Below are 19,550 nucleotides of genomic sequence, written 5' to 3'. Positions count from 1 at the left end.
ATGGCACTGCAGGCTTTTAACACAAAAAACATTTAAACTATTTAATACACTTAAAAACATAAATAACCCAGAGATACATTTCATTTCATTGTCTTACAGCTGTGCTTCTGACAGACACGTCCTCTCCTACAATGCTGTTATTATACAGTCCCAAGAAATGTATTTGAAATGTCTTTATTTGCTGGGCTGCTTATTCTTAGTATGCATACTTGGCATTACTGCCCCACATAAAACGTTTAATTCTTCACAAATTTAGACACATCAGCAATACTTTGAACCTTGGTCATTCCATGCCTACCAACCATTTAAAAATATTTTCAAAGATATAAAACCAGCAATAAACTGAATTGGCTAAATGAAACAAATTAGCTATTGGGTAAAATATACCCACGGTAGCATTTACAGTGGTGCCTCGCATTACGACGTTAATTCATTCCAGCGAAATTGCTGTAGAACAAAAACGTCGCAATGCGAAATAAAAAAGCCCATAGAAACACATTAAAACCCGATTAATGCATTCCTATGGGCTTGAAACTCACCGTCCAGCGAAGATCCTCCATAGCGCGACCATTTCCATCCCAGAAAAGAGCGGGGAGCCTTTTTTTTTTAACCCGGCGGCCATTTTGAAACCGCCGTTCAGCTGGCCGAAAATCGTCATTTTGCAGGAATCGGTTCCCGAAGCAAAGCAAAAAAACCCCATTTAAAACATCGTAAAGCAATCGCTTTTGCGATCGCAAAAAGTTCGGCGTGATGCGATTTTGTCATTAAACGGGGCGCTCGTCTTGCGAGGCACCACTGTATTTCAAAATCAAAACACAGAAATAAGCATTTCAAGGCGACATTGGGGTGTGTTGTTGTTTTAAAAAGGCACACGTTATGTGGTTTATTTCACAATATAAATAACTGACACTGATGTTTAAACAAGAAATCACAAAAACACAGTTAAAAATATTTTACATAGAAATAAACACCATATATATAAAAAAAGAAAATAGCAAGGCAAAATACAATTGTCTGGTTATTGCTGAAATGTTTAAAGGTTTCCAACAGTTCGACACCTTTACTTCCAGATGTTGACAAAGTTATTTAGCTGCCCATGTTTGGAAGCAAACAAAGCCACGCCACTCGCAATAGTGTTTTAGCTTTAAACAAAAGTGTTTGTAAGGTCACTGCAAAGGAAAAGCATCTATTTATTTTACCGACTGACACGAGGCGCGAGTTTAAGACTTCCATTTACGGCTTCTTAAAACATTAAAACTAGGGGCATGAAAAAGTGACTTTCCATGTCCATCATCATCACATTTTGTTTATGAAGACAACTTCAGTCAGCTCAGGGAAACTTACCTCCAGAAGAAGTGTGTTTTAAGATGGTTGGTCAAAGGGTTATTAAGAAAAGGTCGCTCCTCTGAACTTTAGAACAAGATTTTTAGATTAGGAATGTGAATAATGGGGTACAAAGCCAAACTGAAAAAGAACTGTGTTTCCGGGCGGGAATCCCTCCCAATTCTACAATGGTTAACATTGAGGTATGGGAAATCAGAATTCGTCTCCAAAACGGTGCAGAATTCTTTAAAGGCAGCCTTTGAATTCAAGTCTGCAACGAGAGGCTTTCCAGCCTATTTTCTGCTTTGGAGGTGTGGGGGAAAAAACCCCAGTAACACCAGTTACAATTTGGTTCAGATGCACGGGTATCAAAGCATATCCGTGCTACTGGATAATTAAACAGGTCATCACTGGCCAAACAAAATATATCTTAAGACGGCAAGAGAAAGGCATCTTGAAAAGAACAAGGCGGTTTGGGTTTCTCTGTCGGCGTGATTCAGACGGGCCCCCTCGAGCCTTCCGACAGGCTGGTTGTTAGGAGAAGCTCACCGCTAGGACGATGGCAAGAATGACGATCAAGACAGATACACAAATTATTATGAATATCAGTTTCTGTAAAGAGACAAACAGCGCAATTAGCAATTAAAAGACGCAAAACATGAGCAAACTCAGGGGAGCCAAAATCCTCCACCCCTCGGGGGAAAAGAAAAAAAAAAGGAGGGAAAAAATAGAATTAAGGGTCAAGATGCCTGTAATCTTATGATAGCAGGTAGCTGATGCTCTGAAAAAGCCAAGAAAATGGAAAATAGCAAAATCAGATGGGACTGGGTGGCCACCTCTGGCTTCCAGGGATCAGGAGAGAAAACAAGGTGCGTGGGTGACTTGTGCCTTATTTCATACAAAAGTGCTCTTCTTGGCTGCTTCCAGATGCAGAAGCGGAACGGAATTTCGTCCTGCTGCTTTCAGCCTACCAAAATCTTTTTTTTAAATTTGGTTTCTGTCTTCCAGGGTATTAGCGACTCCACCCAATTTTGTGTCATTCACAAATCTGAGAAGCAGACTCTCCTCTCTCCCCTCATCGAGATCATTAAAAAAAAAGATGTCGAAGAACACCGGACTCTTAACCCGCTGTGACATACACCGACGAAAAATTCTGTGTAAACTTCAAAGCTTGCCTCTTTCTACACAAAACAATGGTCACAAGCCACAAGAAGGAAGATACTTCATCCCAGCCGTTCAGGAACTTAACAGGAAAAAAAATGTGAGAAGGAATATGTACCACAGGCTAGCCACTAGATGGCTGAGTTTTCACAAAATATAGGACGTCAACTTTTAGACACCTTAAATGGATGGCTTACTGTAAGGCGGTTGAAATGGGACCTACGAGCGCCACCTTTACTCCTTGCGACCCACTCCCTGCTGCCCTGCCTGAGCACTGGGGCGTGTGTAAGGTGGACATACGTAAGTAAAAAAATAGGATATCCAAATTTATTGCAAACCAGAGTTTCTGCAGCAGCGATTCCGCCACTGCCCTTCCTGGTTTCTGCCAGAATCATTTATCAGATTTTCCTCTCGAAACCTCCCATCCTTGTCATGCACCCTGAAAACCTGATCCGAGAGGCTGGGGAAATCTCCTGAAGCCAGTAAGGACTGCAGGGGGGGCTCTAAGGTCTTTAATGTTGAATTCCCAAATATGCTACAGGATCGTGGCCTCAAATCTAATTTAGGCAACCAAAAAAACTTTGATTTTGTTGAGCGAGACTTGCTGGCCTACTTACTATAAATAAGTCAGAAAAGATGGGGGGGGGAATAAGATTATGAGTCTCTGTCTCTCCCTCTCCCCAGTTTTATCCAAATACTGCCTTCACAGACTTCTAAAATTAACAGCAAATGGAAGAGTCAAATAAAAAAGGGCTTAACTCTTGCTAGCCCAGTTTAATTTTGATCATTGAAACAGATTTATCATCTGCCCAGCCCTGGTGGGTAATCCAGATGTTCTTAGACTGCTACTCCCAGAAGGCTCCCTCAGTAGCTCTGATGGGAGTTGTAGTCCAAGAACCTATAGGGACCCAAGGTTGGGAACCACTGGTGTTGTTGATTGAAACATCTAGGCCATAATGATATAGCTTACTGGTGTTCATCCTAAGGTCTGCATGAATAGCCGCTGCTAATTGCGGCTAATTGACAAGGTGCCTGCGTGTATCTGAATAACACATGACTAGGCATGTAACTGAGATGTGCCCAGCCACTTCATCATTTAGCCGCGGCAAGCTAAGAAAATCTTATGCAAACACGAGCAGAATTCTAGCCTATATGACTAATAACTTTCTTATTTTGGCAGGCTTCCTAAATAAATCATCGTGCTGTTCTAATAACTCTGCTTGAGTGTATACTTAAGATCTACAGCCGCCCGGCCAGTTTCAAATTTAAATGAACCTTCATTTGCTGTTTAATTTGAACTGTATGTTTTATATTTGTTTTAGTGTTGTCCATTGGCCAGAGTGACCACCAGTCAGATGGGCAGTTAAGTCCAATCAATCAGTCAATCAATCAATCAATCAATCAATCAACCAACCAACCAACCAACCAATACTGAGTGATTCTCATGATCCACATCATGCATTAGTCAGAGTTTTCTTCAAACACTAATTTATTAGGACATAAATGCATGCATATATGTTAGAGGCATTTTTGAGTACCCTCATCTGGTTAATATGGAAAGTTAAATTGCTATCTGAGGGGGGAAATCCACTGAATATAATGGGGTTTACATTTCAGCAAATGCAAAGATCCATGGTGGTTTTAGATGCTGCAGCATCAGGAGGTTCGCAGCATACGAAAACAAGTATTTTCAGAAAGATGTTTTCAAAAAACCCAACACCAAAATCCTCCAGAAAATGACGGTCATTTGGATGGGGAAACCCACTGATCCAAATAGGGCTTTGCTCACTAAGTGCACCCACCAGCTGAGGGTTGTCCTATACCCAATTCAGCATCCATGGTTGCCTAGGCAGAGCTTTTAGACAAAACAAGTAAGGTATGAAAATCAGTTTCCTACATTCAGTTTGCTACTCGGCATAAATGTTTCAAGCAGGATGGATTTAAGTCACGACATAAATGTTTTAAAATCAGATTTTTAATGATTTTGTTACTTACATTCTTTTTTTTTTTAATCATTTATTATGATCCATCCTAAAAAAAAGCAGCCAGATGTCAAACATTTTTCTCTGGAGCAGTGCTACAGAGTTCTGGAGGCAGATCTCAAAGAAAATAGGTTTACTGGGATCCAGAATACAGGTCAACCAACTAAGCCAAGGAAACCAGCTTTCTTCATAAGACAGAGGAACTTACCCTACGAGATTTGCTCTGATACTTGACTGCCTTTTTGGTCTCTTCCTTCGCCTGTTCTACATATTCCGACGCTTTTACTACATGCTCCTCGATGCTGTTGACCATTTCACCCTTAAACGTGAAAAACCGACAGGCAACAAAAGCAGAGTTAGGCCAGCGCTGAGAGGGGGGGTTTCCCAGAAGCCTTTGCACAATCAAGAATGGGAGGAAACTTAAAAAGACGTTTGGATCAGAAGGACGACATGAAGAGGATGGATGAACTTAGAGGATCACATTCACATTTTAGATTAAAATGGCCTCGTGCGTGTGTTATTTCAATGAACAAGAATTTTAAATGTTTAATTGAACACATGAGGGGGGGGAATCACATTTGCAGGCAGGGGGTGTTAATACTGGGAAATGAAAAGCATAACTACAGAAATGAAGTATGCTTTGAACATTTTGTTTAGGACTGGCATTCTAATAGGGACAATTTGCAGTCTTTTACTCCCTAGCCACCCAAACACAGATTTTTTTCCCCCATAAAGTCCTCTTCTCTCTTGTGGTTGCATGTTTTCACCTCTGAATGGGCTCTGATTCAGCAGCTACCTACAGAAAGGAAGGAGACGCTTAACGAGCCTCTTTACTCTCTTATCAGGAATACCAGACAGCTCTCTGGGGTCCTCTGAGATGAGGTTCAAAACAATGCTTTTGTGTAAGGAGATGTCCCTGGAGACCAAGAACCAGGATCAATTCACACTCTTGTATTCCCGATCGCTAAGCATGGGTGTGAAAGCTGGACAGTGAGGAAAGTGGACAGGGAAAACAAAATGATTTCCTTGACCGGTGGTGCTGGAGGAGAGCTTTGTGGATAGAAAGTCTGCCAGAAAAAGAAAAGAAGTGGGTCCTGGATCCAATCAAGCCCAAACTCTCTCTAAAGCAAAAAAATGAAAAAAAATGACACTGAGGCTGTCCTACTTTGGGCACATAATCAGAAAGAAGGGATTCTTTTGGGGGGGGGGAAGGTGGAAGATGGCAGGGGAAGAGGAAGACCAAAATGTGAGATGGATTGACGCCCAAAGGATGCCACTGGCTTGAGCTGAGCAGGGCTGTTGAGGACAGGACATTTTGGAGATGGCTCATTGAGAGGGTTGCCATGGGTCAGAGGTGACTTGATGGCACATCACAACAACAGCGTTCCCTGCATTCCGTGTCCTGACACTGCAAAATCCCTTTTGTCTGCCTTTTTCATACCTCCACCCTGCTAACGGGTGCCTAAATGTTTCCTTTGTTTGGATTGTCAACCAGCCAAGGACTGATGTTGCTACTGGGCCAAACTCAGAGAGCCCTTGTTTTTCAATGCATCCTACGAGAATGCCAGGATGAATACTAGAGCAAGACCGATGAAATACTTTGGAGGACCACGTGGGGAAAATGGGGAATACTGCCAGCATGTTACCTGTGTCGTTCTGTCCATTGGCAGACATTATCAGCGGCAATAAACGGCAGAGTGTTACAAGACGGTCATGGAAGTTTCATTTCTATACTAATTTAAAAGCCCCTCCCAAAGGGATCTGCTTAATATGCAAACTTACAAACATTACAATGAAATTAAGATTTAAAAAAAAACCCTTTTCACTCTATGTACAGAACTCAGCTAAATCAGGACAAGCTAATACATTAAAAAACTCAATCCACTGATTTGTTAAATAGCATTTGTATTCTGTTTTCAAGCATATAACATATATTGTCTCATTGCAATACTTAAAAATAAAACACCCACAACCGTATAAAGCTCCACCTCCCAGACAGGAAGACGGACATCACGAGAGAGTGGCCAGGAAAAGGCCACAGAATGAATTAAGGGACGTGGCTCTGCTCACATCAAAGATGTTCCCATTCCTTCTCCAAGTCTCTTAGCAGCTACGTTAAGGGAGGATTCTTGGAACTGGGCCCCCCATGTTATACAAGACACACCCATGTGCCCTGCGGGTCATACACGGACAAGCCTCATGCACGCAATCATTCACACAGGACCCCTGTATCTGCAGGTATTCGGTTCCAAGCCCCCCCTGAAGATGCTGGAAAAAACACAGAACATAGCAAACCCTATTTTCTCTAGTTCTGGTAACTTCCTCTTTAGAAACATGCATTGCTAGGATTTTTCTTTTAATGTTTTTAATACAGTGGTGCCTTGCTAGACGACGATAATCCATTCCACTGAAATCGCTGTTTAGCGAAATCATTGTCTAGCGAAAAGTATTTCCCCATTGGAATGCATTGAAACCTGTTTAATGCGTTCCAATGGGGAAGAATCGTCGTTCTCTAGATAAGATCGACCATAGGAAAGCCGCTCTGCGAACCTCCGATCAGCTGTTTAAATTGTCTTGCGAAACTTTGGTCCCAAAAACACCTGTTTGCGAGCGCAGAGGGAGCTGTCAAAATCATCATCTAGCGAAAATCGGTTTGCGAAGCAGGGGCCAAACATTGTCCAGCAAAATTCCCCCATAGGAATCACTGTTTTGCGAATCACTATAGCGATTGCAAAAAGCCAATGTCTAGCGAAAAAACCGTCATGCAGGGTAACTGTCTAGCGAGGCACCACTGTATTTCAGACTGTGGGTAAGTGAATCAGCGGATACCAATCCCGCAGATAAGGGAGTCCTATTCTAATTAGAAAGCCTCAGAGGCAACACGATGCTGAAATCAGTAAAATCAGTTTTCATTCGCCTACCTGAACCTCCACCATCATGGCCATATCCATGAACATTTCATGCAGCTCCTGGATACTGGATTCCAGTTTTATTATATCTTTGTGGCGCGCCTCAATCTCGTTGAGAGCTTGCCGGGTAATTTTGGTGTCCAAAATGATCTTTGGGAAAGAAATACAGAGTTCAATCTATTTACCCGCCTGCTAATTTTCAACCGGAGAACAAAAATAAAGAGAAACTCTTAATTAGGCAGGGTCTAGAAGGCTTAAGTCCACATCCTGTACTGTCCAAGACCTCGTAAAGAAACATTATACATACAAGAGCAGCAAAGTAAGCTTAAAATACGTACGTCAGAAGTGAAAATAGAAAGATTGCCACTTTCCAACATGTCTTCCAGTTCTTCGTCGGTTGTGGTTTTTCCAGCTAGTAAGAAATTACAGGCATCCCTTGATTATTTATTTATTGCTGAAGAAGGACCTAACCCTATGTTCTCTTTCCTTTCTTATGTAACAGTTTGAGAGACAATGTGGAGTAGTGGGTAGGGTGGTGGACTAGGACTCGGGAGGCTTGGGTTCAAATCCCAAGTTGGCCATGGAACTTAACTGGGGTGCGTGTGCAGCAATAATAAAAGCTAACCTTTAAATATTGCATACGGCTTGAAAACTCTTTTTAAGGTGAGCATCGGCTCATGTTTATTACAAATTACTATTATCATTGTGTCGAATGCCATTTGCTGGCCACATCCTAGAAGGTCAGCACCTGAAAACTGCACCACGTTGGGTACCTCCTGGAGGAAAGAGAAAACGAGGCCAGCCTCAAAAAACATGGCGTCAAGCGCTCAAGGAGGATCTCAAAACCATTAATATTTCTTGACAAAAGTGGTGGGAAATATCAAGATCGTTGGAGAACGCTTGCTGTCCAATGTGCTCTGCACAGGACCTGATGATGATGATTGGCTCAAGTTACAGGAAGCCAGATTTTGGCTGAATATCAGGGAAAAACTTCTTAACTGTTAGAATAGTATGACAATGGAACCAATTACAGTGGTGCATCGCTTTACAATTGTCCCACATTATGACAATCTGCTTAATGACGATCTTTTTGCAATTGTGATCGCAAAATGATGGTCTAAATGGGGGAATTTCACTTTGCGATGATGGGTTCCCTGCTTCGGGCAATGAAAACAGCCACCGTATGGAGGATCTTCGCTGGACGGTGAGTTTTTACCCCATTGGAATGCAGTGAACGGGTTTCAATGGGTTTCAATTGGGGTGTTTTATTTCGCTTTACGATGTTTTTGCTTAATGGCGATTTTCCTGGAACGGATTATCGTCGTTAAGCGAGGCATCACTGTACCCCTGACAGCATTCAAGAGAAAAATTGAGCAACCCTCTGTGAGATCTGCTTTGATTTGGATTCTAGCACTGAGCAGGAGGTTGGACTCTATGGCCCTAGAGCCCCCTTCCAACTCCCTGATGTCACATATGAACAACAAGACCCTGCAGTCTAAACCGCATTATTAACTGCCAATGGAAAAAGAAGAATCTGACTGTATAACTAGTTCATGAGGACCATAAGAGAAGCTATTTATGTATACAGATGGATAAACACACTAACATATCTCTCCTTATGGAGATGGGTGCGAACTGCTGAACCGACAGTTTGTGCCAGTTTGTTTTTTTCAGTGCTTCCCAGCCCCACCTCCTCTGTTGGGTGCCCACTTCTGAGTGGTCGTCTGCCAGAGGAGGCAGGACTAGGAAACGCCCACACTGTTCAGCTGAAAAACGAACCGGCACGAACCGTCGGTTCAGCAGTTCGCACCCATCTCTAATTCCCAATGTGATTGCATTTTTTTTGCATTGAATGTAATTGGAAACAAACTGGGGAAACTCTGAAAGACAATCATGGCTGAAAGCTGCTGCCTAAATATCTCTACTTCTACTACTAACAACGATTATAATGAACAGTTATTTTTAGCTTCTAGCGCACAGAAAGCTGCTTAACAAATGATGGATAATTCATTTTCCTTGATAGGAGCATCATCCTTGGAGTGCCTGGGGGGGATCAGTGCCCGGAGAGAAGAGGAATTCTAGGCCCAGCCAACAGAAGAACAACCTAGTAACACAACTGTGTATCAACAAAGGTTATCATGCAATCAATAACCCATCTCCCCTTCTGCCAACACTGTTGGCAATTAGTCACCACGGAGAGCAGGAAATAACAACAACAGGATCTCTTACTGATTTCTAATTGCCGCCGTATCTGATCCTTGGTGCGTTCCCGGAAGACAGTCTGAGCTGTGTTATATGCCGTCATGATGTCCACAAATTGCTGGGTCAGTGTTGAGTACTGGGAGCAGAAGGAAATGCATTTCGTAAAGGGTTAATTGTGTATACAAAACACAACGGGAACGTTCTCCTAGGTCTGTGGTTTGCAGCCTTGGGTAATCCAGGTGCTCTTGGACTGCAACTCCCAGAAACCCTGGCCAGCACCCCTGGGAGTGAAGGCTTCTGGGAGTTGTAAGTACAAGAGCACCTGGATTGCGCACGGTTGGCAACCACTGGTCTATGTCAACAAGGAGGAACCTTGAGTCTTTCCTGCAGAGGCCACCCCTCTCCAAATCTGGAATACTCAACCACTGGGGGTTGGGTCTGGGAAGGGTCGAACACTTGTTCGGATGAAAAACGAAGCATGACGTGCCGAACCGGCGGTTCATGCCCATCTCTATATTCATGATGAATGTCACTGCTGTAAGTCAAGATGGACGTATGAATGGGGATAAGCCCTGGTGAACTAAACTGAACCTAGTGCATCTCTGGACTCCAAAGTGCTAGAAGGGAGACCGACAGATTGTCTTGCTTTTAGGCTTCTCGGTTGTCTGCTATAGTAAGAAGGATGCTCAACAAGATGCACCCTTAGGATGATCCATCAGAGCTCTTCTCATGCAGATTCAGCATCCTCCCCCACTCCTGGTTTTGCAAGTGGCTCCAGGCAAATGGTCTCTTAAGGCAGTGATCACCAACCTTGGGCCTCCAGATGTTCTTGGACTTCAATTCCTAGAAATCCTGGCCAGCAGAGGTGGTGGTGAAAGCTTCTGGGAGTTGTAGTCTAAGAACATCTGGAAGCCCAAGGTTGGGGACCACAGTCTTAAGGCACTTCAGATGGGCCAAGAGATGAAGCACCAGTGGACTTGGGGTCTTTTCCTCCCAATATTCCCAAGGCTTATCTGAAGGAGAGATCTGGGGGTTTGTCAGACACAACACACAGCTCTCCTAGATGATGCAGGACAAGATCTGGGGTGGGGGTGAATAAGGGGGGGGGGAATACGTGCCTACTTCCTTTCTTCCACGTGCTCCAAAACACTTCATCCTTTGCCACTGGTGTTTACCCTCAAGATCCCTGTAGGCAGCTGCACACGAAAGCTCAGTTAGAAGCACATTTCCTTGCCGCGTCCTACCTGGGATTTTCGTATTCTGAAATCAGCCGACGCCGCCCGGTTAACGTTCTCCTCCCGAGCTAAACTTTGCTCAATGGCTACAAGACAGACCAAAGTTTTCTGTTAGACAGATGTGCCACACGGCAGCAGAGCCTCACTGCCTGCAAAGAAAAAGTTTCCGCCCCCTCCACCCTTTTGAAAACATTTCTGATATAAACAAAGATGGGCCTTGGATGACATATTTATAAATCAGGACTGGAAAATGTGTCTGAGGCTTATCGATTCCTGGACATGGTAGAGGTTTGTACATATATATTCCTGTGCCTCCATCTGAAAAAAAATGTGTTTTATTTTTGTTTTAACTGAAAACAATATCCCTTTTAGCCTCTGCTGGAACCTTTTTTTAAAGGAAGTGTAGAGGGAGGTGCCTGAAAATATGTCAAAATTGCCCCCCTCATTTCTTGGAGGGCAGAGAGAGACTCTTAGTGCAAAACGTTATTTTAAAAATTAATTTGGGGTGGAGTGGGGGGCGTTACCTGGGCCCTTGCAAGGCCACAACGTGGCCCCAGGGATACCTTTTACATATCTCTGTTCTGCGCCAACAATGGCGTACAAATCGGTAGCCGAAACAGCAAACCTTAACAAAAAGAGATTATCCAGCAGGATTGTGGGAACTTCGATAGCTCAGTGACAGCTCACTTGCCTGGTGACCTTTACCTTTCAATTTAGCACGCATGCTGTTCGCCGTTTTCCTGATTTCTTTGTTCAAGGCTTCAAGTTCTTCCTTCGTCTCTGAAAGAGAACGATTTGGAAACATATTTTTGGTGCCCTCTGTTAACAACACAGTTCCGTCCATGCCACCCATCTCTGGAGCTGAACACAAACAAGGAAGATCCCCCGCAAGGATGTTTCCAGCAGAAGCCTGGCAGCTCCTGGAAAGCAAGAGAGCCCTGACCCAAAAAGAATGCTGCCCTCCTTCGAGCTCGGTGGGTGAGGGAAACAGCAAACGCAGCCAAGACAGTTCTGCAAAACCCAAGTACAGTAACAGGCCACTTGCATAGTATTTGCCAAGTAGGGGAGAGCAGCCTGCCTCTAAGGGCATGTCCAAATCTTCACTGCCATATTTCAGTACCCAAAACTGGTTCTTCCATACGAGAACAGCTGAGAGGAGGCTCATGGGTGCAGTGGCTAAACTGCAGTCCTGCAGCCAAGACTCTGCTCGTGACCTGAGTTTGATCCGGATGGGCTCAGGGAACCAGCTCAGGGCTGACTCAGACTTCCACCCTTCTAAGGTTGGTCAACTGATTACCCGATTTGTTAGAGGGTGGTGTGAGCAATGGGTCACGTGTATAATTAAATGGTAAACCACACAGAGAGGGCTTTGAGCCCTACGGGGTGGTAAATCAGCAGCACACTTGGTGTGTTGGTTAAACTAGTGGATTAGGAGCAGAGAAATCCCAGGGACCCATGAAACTCACAGTGGACCTTGGGCCAGTCATCCTCTTTCTCAGCTTTGCCCACCTTTGGGAAGATCAAATATGGCTCGGGAGAGCCATCGACCTTGTTTTGAGCTCACTAGAGGAGAGGTCCAGACAGAAACATAACAAATGTAGAAATAACATACCCTATTTTTCTGTGTATAAGACGCCTCCACTTTTCTAATGCAAAATTAAGAAAAATAAGTGGGGCTTAGCAAGTGTAGGGGGAAAGGGATCAAAGCATTGCAGGATCGCTTTGATCCCTGCTTTCCCCTCCACTTGCTTTTGTTCTCTCCTCAACTTACTTCTATGTATAAGACGAGCCTCAATTTTTAGTCTAAAGATTTTAGACAAAAGTATAGTCTTATACACAGAAAAATATGGTAATTTCAGGAAACACACCCTCTCTTTCCTATTCCTTCAGTTGTCCCGTTTCCCTTTTGAGTCGCTTCTATTCGACTGCGCCAGGGGGACCTTCCTCCGGTTTTAATTTCTGCATAGCACTGAGAAACTTGTGAGGCTTCAATGAGAAATAATCATGCCAGCCGGCATCTTATTCTCTTCTTCCACACCGGGCGGGGGAAGCCTGCAAAGCCACGGATGCTTCACAAAAGTTTGCTTCAATCGGAAACAATTTCTTATACAACAATGCTCTTTAGATTTCAGCTTTCATCCGCTGGATCGTTGCCACGCTTCGCCAGGCTCAGCCACTGTACCAAGCACCGCTTCCTATTCCTCCAGAGAATACAGCTTACTGTACTTCATTCACTGTACACGCAGAGGGCTAAAATTAGCTCATGATGATAACTACGAGCGAAAACAAGTGGATTTTTAGAGTCCGGTGCCCCATCCGTACCGCAATGAACTAATTTCTTAAAGCGGATGTCCCTCCTCTTCATCACCAAGCATTTAAGAATAGCAACTTCAGAGGATCTACACATTTACTTCCAGCTTTAAAAAAAAATAAGGGAGCAATGTTTCAGGGTTGTTTTGCTTTATTTTTATGCCTATCAAAGAATGTGTGTATGAAAAAATGCTTTGATTTACAACAGAATCACACCCAGAAAGGCATGAGTTTCTCACTTTCGGGGCGACGGGGGGGAGGGTTGTCCTTCACAGCCGCTGGGGTACCATCTGATTGTCATCTTTGATTTAGGATGAAAAGACACCGTCTACTCCAGCCACACAAGAGGCACAAACATTCCTTACATTAAGTACAGCTACCCATTATCAGCTTCAGGAACCTTGGGGTAGGTTCGGACGACGTTTCTTCCTGCTCACTCCCAGCGAAGCTTGCAAAAGTTACTTCTTTGGACAACAAGCTCTCAGAGGCCAGTGGCCGTGCTGACTGTCTGATTCCGGGGGGGACTCAAGTCGCAGAAAGTAACCCCGGGAAGTTCTGCTCCCAATGCTACAGGGCCGATCCTGCTTCTCCATCACTGCTAGCCTCTTCACCAACTTTTCCCCTCCCCCCCAGGTGTTCGATTGTCTGCACTCTTGCATTGTTGTGATTTTTTTTTTAATGGAACACATTTTGTTTAAATTCAGACGGGCTACCCTCCAACCCCCCCCCAGAACCAACACCACACACACGCTGGAGTGGTACAGTGTAAGAACAATCTCCCTTACTTAACTGTAAGTGGCTCCGAGCCACTGCCCACACAGTAGGACCTCAGTATCCACGGGGCATCGGTTCCACATCCCACCCCTGCGGATGCCGAAAAACGTGGATATCTCAAACACTATACATTGCTTGGTCTCTGGCTCCCTCTAGTTCTGGTAAATACATATAAATATGTCTTTCGGGGAGGAGGGGCTCTATTTAGTATTTTCAGGTAGAGGGTAAGTGAATCAGTGGATAGGGAGGGTCCTCCTGCACAGAATTCAGCTCATTAGGAACCCCAAAGTATCAGCCTGTCATGCATTTTAAGAGCCACAAGGGCGAAACGCTTACTGTCTTTGGGATGTGTGGCTGAAAGAATGATACTGTGCTTCTTTTTTACGGCTTCCACCGCAGACGCGATTTTGGAAAGGAGCTTCCTGAGTTCCTCAACCTTCGGGGGAAAGGAGACTGGTGATTAAAAATGAACCTGAAACAGCTCGTTAAAAAAATAAAATAAAATCAGTGCACAGTCCACAGACAGAGTTAAATTAGAATGCATTAGCCTGGGAATTGTGAACCCATGGAGACAGTGGTTATAAATGATGCACCAGCCCCTTAAAAGGCCACAATCCCCAGGGTTTAGGGAATGGGCAGAGGATCACAAGGCAGGATTTTACCCCTTACTTGTTAGGTAGAATAGGGATCCACAAAGAAACCACTCTTACTGATACGGTAGTTTCTTAAGCGCCTCTTTAGACAATTTTTACCTGCCGGAAAAAGTCGTCCATGTAATGGTCGTTTTCCACAACAACGGTTGCTTCTCCATCTTCGTTTTGGATGCGCTATATAAAAAAAAATCACAAATATTCTGTCATTTGATCAGAAAGGACGAAAATCTGTGTCAGCCTTTAAAAAAAAAAGATTATTTCTAGTTGCCTAAGCTAACATGCGTCAACAAAGCAGAGAGGACGATAACATATTGCCTGTCATTTTATCGCTGTACGATAACACGGTTCGAACAACAAAACTATTCTTTCAAATCAACCTCCACTTAAAAGCAAAAAATAAAACACAACATCTGTTCTTCCGCCGTTCGGCTAAACTTGGTGTTGTCCTCTGCCCTTGCTTTTACAACCCACAGCAACGATTAACAGCGAGGCAATAATACAAGCGGAAAGGTTTATATGACAAGAACGTTCCTATGAAGTCTTGAGAGAATAACTTGCAAAAGGTTTTTCCGCAATTAAATACTTCCTAATTCCGCAGCTAAGGAGTCCATCAATGCTTGTCCTTGGGAGACCAAGTCTTGCTAAAAGCAGGGAGGGTTGATGCGAATAACCACATATAAGACCAATAAAATAAAAATAATGTTAAAAACCTGTGTAAAACATCCTTAACAGTTTTGATAGGGTTTTAAGTGTGGTTTTGTGCAGGGTGGATTTGATTTAAATCATGCATTTTTTTAAAATCTGGTTTTGTGTCATAAGTTATAAAACATCCCCAAAGAGCACTGAAGTACACCATATAGCCCGGATTCTTCAAAGAATGGATTTCCGGCTTCCTTATCGTTTGAGAAAGTTCAGCTGGGGTGTATTTCCAAGGGAACATGTGCAGATCGATCAGTCCTGGAAGCTATTTTAAAAGGGCTTGCCTCTTTACCTTACATGTGCATCTTCTTAAGACAGACATAAGCAGGTAGCTTGGGGTCATGAGGATCATTTCATTCATATTCTTCAAAATTATGAAATTTATGGACGTTCATGCTCATGCTGCATTGAGATTTTATTAAACAAATGGTGTTTTTAGAAAGCGACACGCCCTGTCCAAAATTGCAGAACAAACCACTATAAACCAAGAGGGGGAAGAAAAAAAACCCTACAAATTCTCAAAGTTTTCCTCTAAAACTTAACACACATGCAAAGTCACTGGAAAGGCATAATTCAGAGAGCCTGTTTCTATGCGTTTGTGCCATTTCAGAATACGTCCCCGACACAGGAAAAAGAGCTGAGATACTTCTATCTTTATCTCATTTCCCCTCTTTGGAGTAAAATAAAATATTGTGTTTTTCTCGCCTCAAAATGAGTGATGTCAGACGAAAGGGCACCATCATCCTCAACACCTCCCTTTCAGCTCACCACGTCAGGAAGAGATAAGAATAGGCGGAAGGAAAAGCACATATGTATCTCCTCAACACAAGCAACGCGACAATACCCAGCAGCGGGAATGCAAAAACGCACATCGAGTCTGTTGTTCGTGCAAACAGAGATACCGAGCCCATTGTTCTTGGAGATGTCTCAGGTTAATAGGCAAACAAGACCAAATATTCTCCCAATTAACAAATAATTTTTAAAAAGTTCCTGTACATGTGAAGTTAGGGTTTAACTTAGCCTTCTCCCTTACATGCTCCCTTTCTGGACACAGAAACCCATATTTTTTTTTTCCTCCAGAGGGGAATTCCATCACATTAAGTCCTTTCCTGCTACCTGAAGCACAATTACCTAAACACAGGGCTAAAATTTACCCATGGCAATAAATCACTGGATGGGCCCCCAAAAATCCCCCAGAGGTTTCCCATTCACAACTCATCAGCTTTGGAAACTTGTGACTAAGAGTGGTTCCTGACCGTTGGGTCTGCAGATGTTCTTGGACTACAACTCCCAGAAGCGTTCCCCACTAGCTGGGCTGGCCAGGATTTCTGGGAGTTGTAGTCTGGGGACCCCAGGTTGGGACCCCACTGCTCCAGAGAGTAAAAGATTGAGATTCAATGGTCTGTATGGCAGGTGGTTCCCAACCTTGTGTAACCCAAACGTTCCTGGACTATGACTCCCAGAAATCCTGGCCAGGACAGCTAGTGGTGAAGGCTTCTGGGAGATGTAGTCCAAGAACATCTGGGGACCCAAGGTTGGGAACCACTGGTCTAACAGGACCAGTTAAACACCCACTTGTTCGCCTTCCTTAAACAAACTGTAGCAGCTCAGGGCACTTTTCTCCATCCAGAAATTGATGTCAAAGGGACATTTACTGGAAATGTAAATGTCACACCCATTCATATACTTATGATTCTAGATACTGTCATTGCACAGTGTGATCAACACATATTTTACAAGAGTATATCAGGAGAAAGCAATAAAAAAGGGCCCCTGTCACCAGTTTCATCAACTGCAAAAAGGCAACTAACATAGGGAAGGAATTATGGGCAAAAGAAGAATGAAATGGAACATTTGCACACATGTGTGGGTGCATCTCTCCCTAAAAACATCCAGCCACAGCGCGTGGTCCTCACAGGCCATGCTCCTCCGCGTTGCTACAGGGAGGGGAGCCAGGAGCGGGGCCTTCTCAGCTGCGGCCCCATCCCTTTGGAACGGGCTCCCTGCGGAGCTACAGTCGACCCTCGACTTACAGACTTTTCGAGTTACAGACTTCTCTGGCCGCAAAATTTAGGTTCGACTTGCAGCCGGAGAACCGACCTACGGACCAGAAAAAAACCCAAAATGGAACAAAAACGGCCGGTCACGGATTAATCGGTTTTCAATTCATTGTAGGTCAATGGAGCCTCGACCTACAGACTTTTCGACCTGCAGCCACCATTCCAATACGGATTAATTCCGTAAGTAGAGGGTCCAATGTATGCGAATTCAGCTTTCTCCATCGCAGCTTTCAAGAAGATGCTCAAAACAAGGGCTTTGACAGCATCCTCTCTTAACCTACCGTGGATTGCCTATCGTTAAGATGGCCTGTTCTCCGTTGTTCGGTTTTTCATTGGTTCCCTTGACAGTCGCTTTACTGATGATGTGTGGTGTTTGTTCTTTTCATTCTGCTTCTTCTGTGTCTTTTTATTCTATTTATTCCATTCATGATTTCACTAATCGGTATGGTATTCAAAAATCAACGGATGGACCGGACAGCCTTTGGGTTGCATAGCCCAAGGGCAGAGAGAGTCAAAGAGATGACACCAGCCGTGTTTCATGCCTGTTATCTCATATTTATTTTTTTCCAATCTTTTGCAAGAGCCTTGCAAAGCTCTGACGCCCAATAATAGAGAGAGGCTGGCTGGAAACCAGAGGAAAAAAATGGATGGAGGGAAATGCGGAGCAGGAAAGGTCTGCATCCCTTCCACCACCTTTAAGCATCCGTTGCTACACCTAGTAATTTTACTACCCCACCTCTCCTGCCTGGCGGGGCCCCGATCCTGCCATAGATTGGGCAACTCCTATACGAAAAGGGTGCCTTGGGGGGCGGAAAGGAACTTCTGGACTCTTTTAGCCCCCCTCCTTAGAAGTAACGTTTAGCAAGCTGGCTGGAGGGGGGGAATGGGGTGGGGATGGGTGGATTCTGGGATCTGTAGTTCTCCCCCCACCCAAAAAAAAAGTAATGCTTCCCAAGGAGGCTCAGGGTGGGAAGGATACTGGGACCTGTAGTCCCCCCCCCAAAAAAAGTAACGATTCTGCAGCTCCCCCCCCCAAAAGGAACGGCTGCCAGCTCTGCGAAGGTCCAGGATTTTGGACCCCCGGCTCTTCCCCCCAGCTTTCCCCCCTCCCGCCGCGGGCTGTTCCGGCCACCCTCCTCTCCGCCCTCCCCCCACCGGCGGGCTGTTCCCAGGCTCGACCCTCCCTCCCTCCGCGGCGCCCCCTTACCGAGGCCAGCTCGGGCAGGCGGTCCCTCATCCCGGCTCCGTTCTCGGGCCAACCGACCGGGCCGCCTCGCCTCCTCCGCCAGCCGGTCCTTCCCTCCCTCCCTCCGGGGCCTGGGACGGCGAAAGCCTCCCCTCAGCGGCGATGCCAGGGCAACCGGCGGCTGACTGCGCATGCGCGCCACCACCTCCTCCTCCTCAAAACAGCTGGGAGCCCCCGAGCGCCGGGGAAAGGGAGCGAGGACCACACCGAGGGGCGTGGCCACCCCACGAGGCGAAGGGGCGGACTTATGCAAATCGAGCGCCGCCGCCGCCTATAAAAGCAGCCAAGGGAGTAGGGGCGTGGCCGTCTAGGGGGAGAGGGGGCGTCGCTATGCAAATGAAGGGTGGTGAAAAGTTTGGTAAAACTTTGCCTGGTTTTTTTTTGGGGGGGGGGGGGGTTGCAGGAACGGTACTTCTAAGGAGCCTGCAGATCCCGGAAAGCAACTTCCCCCAAACCTCCTTGGGAAACGTTACTTTTGGGGTGGACTGCAGAGCCCAGAATCCCCCACTCACGCTTGCTGCCTCTTGTGGCAGATGGGATAGCAGCCTCCTTTCTGAGAAAAAAATGACTTTTTTGCCAGTTGTAGGTCCCATGCCATGGGGGCTGTGTCAATTCTTTGAATTCTATCTTTCTGTTCTTTCATTCCCCATCTTGATCATATTATTTTATATTATTGTTTAAATGTTTTGATGATTGTGAAGGTTGTTTATTTCGAGTGTGATGTTTTATTGTCATTTAATGATATTTTATGATTTTGTAAGCCGCTGTCTAGGGGGGCGGGGTATAAATCGAATGAATGAATGAATGAATGAATGAATACATACATACATAGGTCTCGAGGACATGTGACGGCATCGCTAAGTCCTCTCTCTAGCTAGGTCTTATTGCCGCCTATAAAGTGATTTGTTTCATTTGCTTATGGTTCTCAGTAAATAGGCAATACTGCTTATAAGGATCTACAGGAAAAAATGCATATATAAACGTAATAAGGACTAA

The 19,550-nt window shown here is 44.7% G+C and overlaps 1 protein-coding gene across 1 annotated transcript; it reads right to left on the bottom strand.

Annotated features, from left to right (window-relative positions):
* Positions 1 to 851: 851 nt before the first annotated feature.
* Positions 852 to 18,686, bottom strand: STX2 (syntaxin 2). The gene is made up of 10 exons (XM_072983118.2): positions 18,516 to 18,686; positions 14,649 to 14,723; positions 14,233 to 14,332; positions 11,518 to 11,592; positions 10,822 to 10,898; positions 9,605 to 9,713; positions 7,714 to 7,787; positions 7,388 to 7,525; positions 4,675 to 4,785; positions 852 to 1,935 (listed from the first exon to the last, which is right to left on the bottom strand). The coding sequence occupies exons 1-10, from the start codon at positions 18,543 to 18,545 to the stop codon at positions 1,858 to 1,860; spliced, it is 867 nt and encodes a 288-aa protein (XP_072839219.2). The 5' UTR covers positions 18,546 to 18,686; the 3' UTR covers positions 852 to 1,857.
* Between the last annotated feature and the right edge of the window lie 864 nt (positions 18,687 to 19,550).

This window comes from Pogona vitticeps, chromosome 14 (assembly GCF_051106095.1).
Source record: "Pogona vitticeps strain Pit_001003342236 chromosome 14, PviZW2.1, whole genome shotgun sequence".
NCBI lineage: Eukaryota > Metazoa > Chordata > Lepidosauria > Squamata > Agamidae > Pogona > Pogona vitticeps.
This window is presented reverse-complemented; position numbering and strand designations above follow the sequence as displayed.

Excerpts from the sequence above, each read along its gene's own strand:
- STX2 (XM_072983118.2), bottom strand. The coding sequence starts at position 18,545 with ATGAGGGACCGCCTGCCCGAGCTGGCCTCG. Across the intron at positions 11,593-14,232 it reads AGCCACACATCCCAAAGACA|AGACGAAGGAAGAACTTGAA; the intron begins GTAAGCGTTTCG and ends GTTCTCTTTCAG. Across the intron at positions 9,714-10,821 it reads TCAGAATACGAAAATCCCAG|TACTCAACACTGACCCAGCA; the intron begins GTAGGACGCGGC and ends TTCTGCTCCCAG.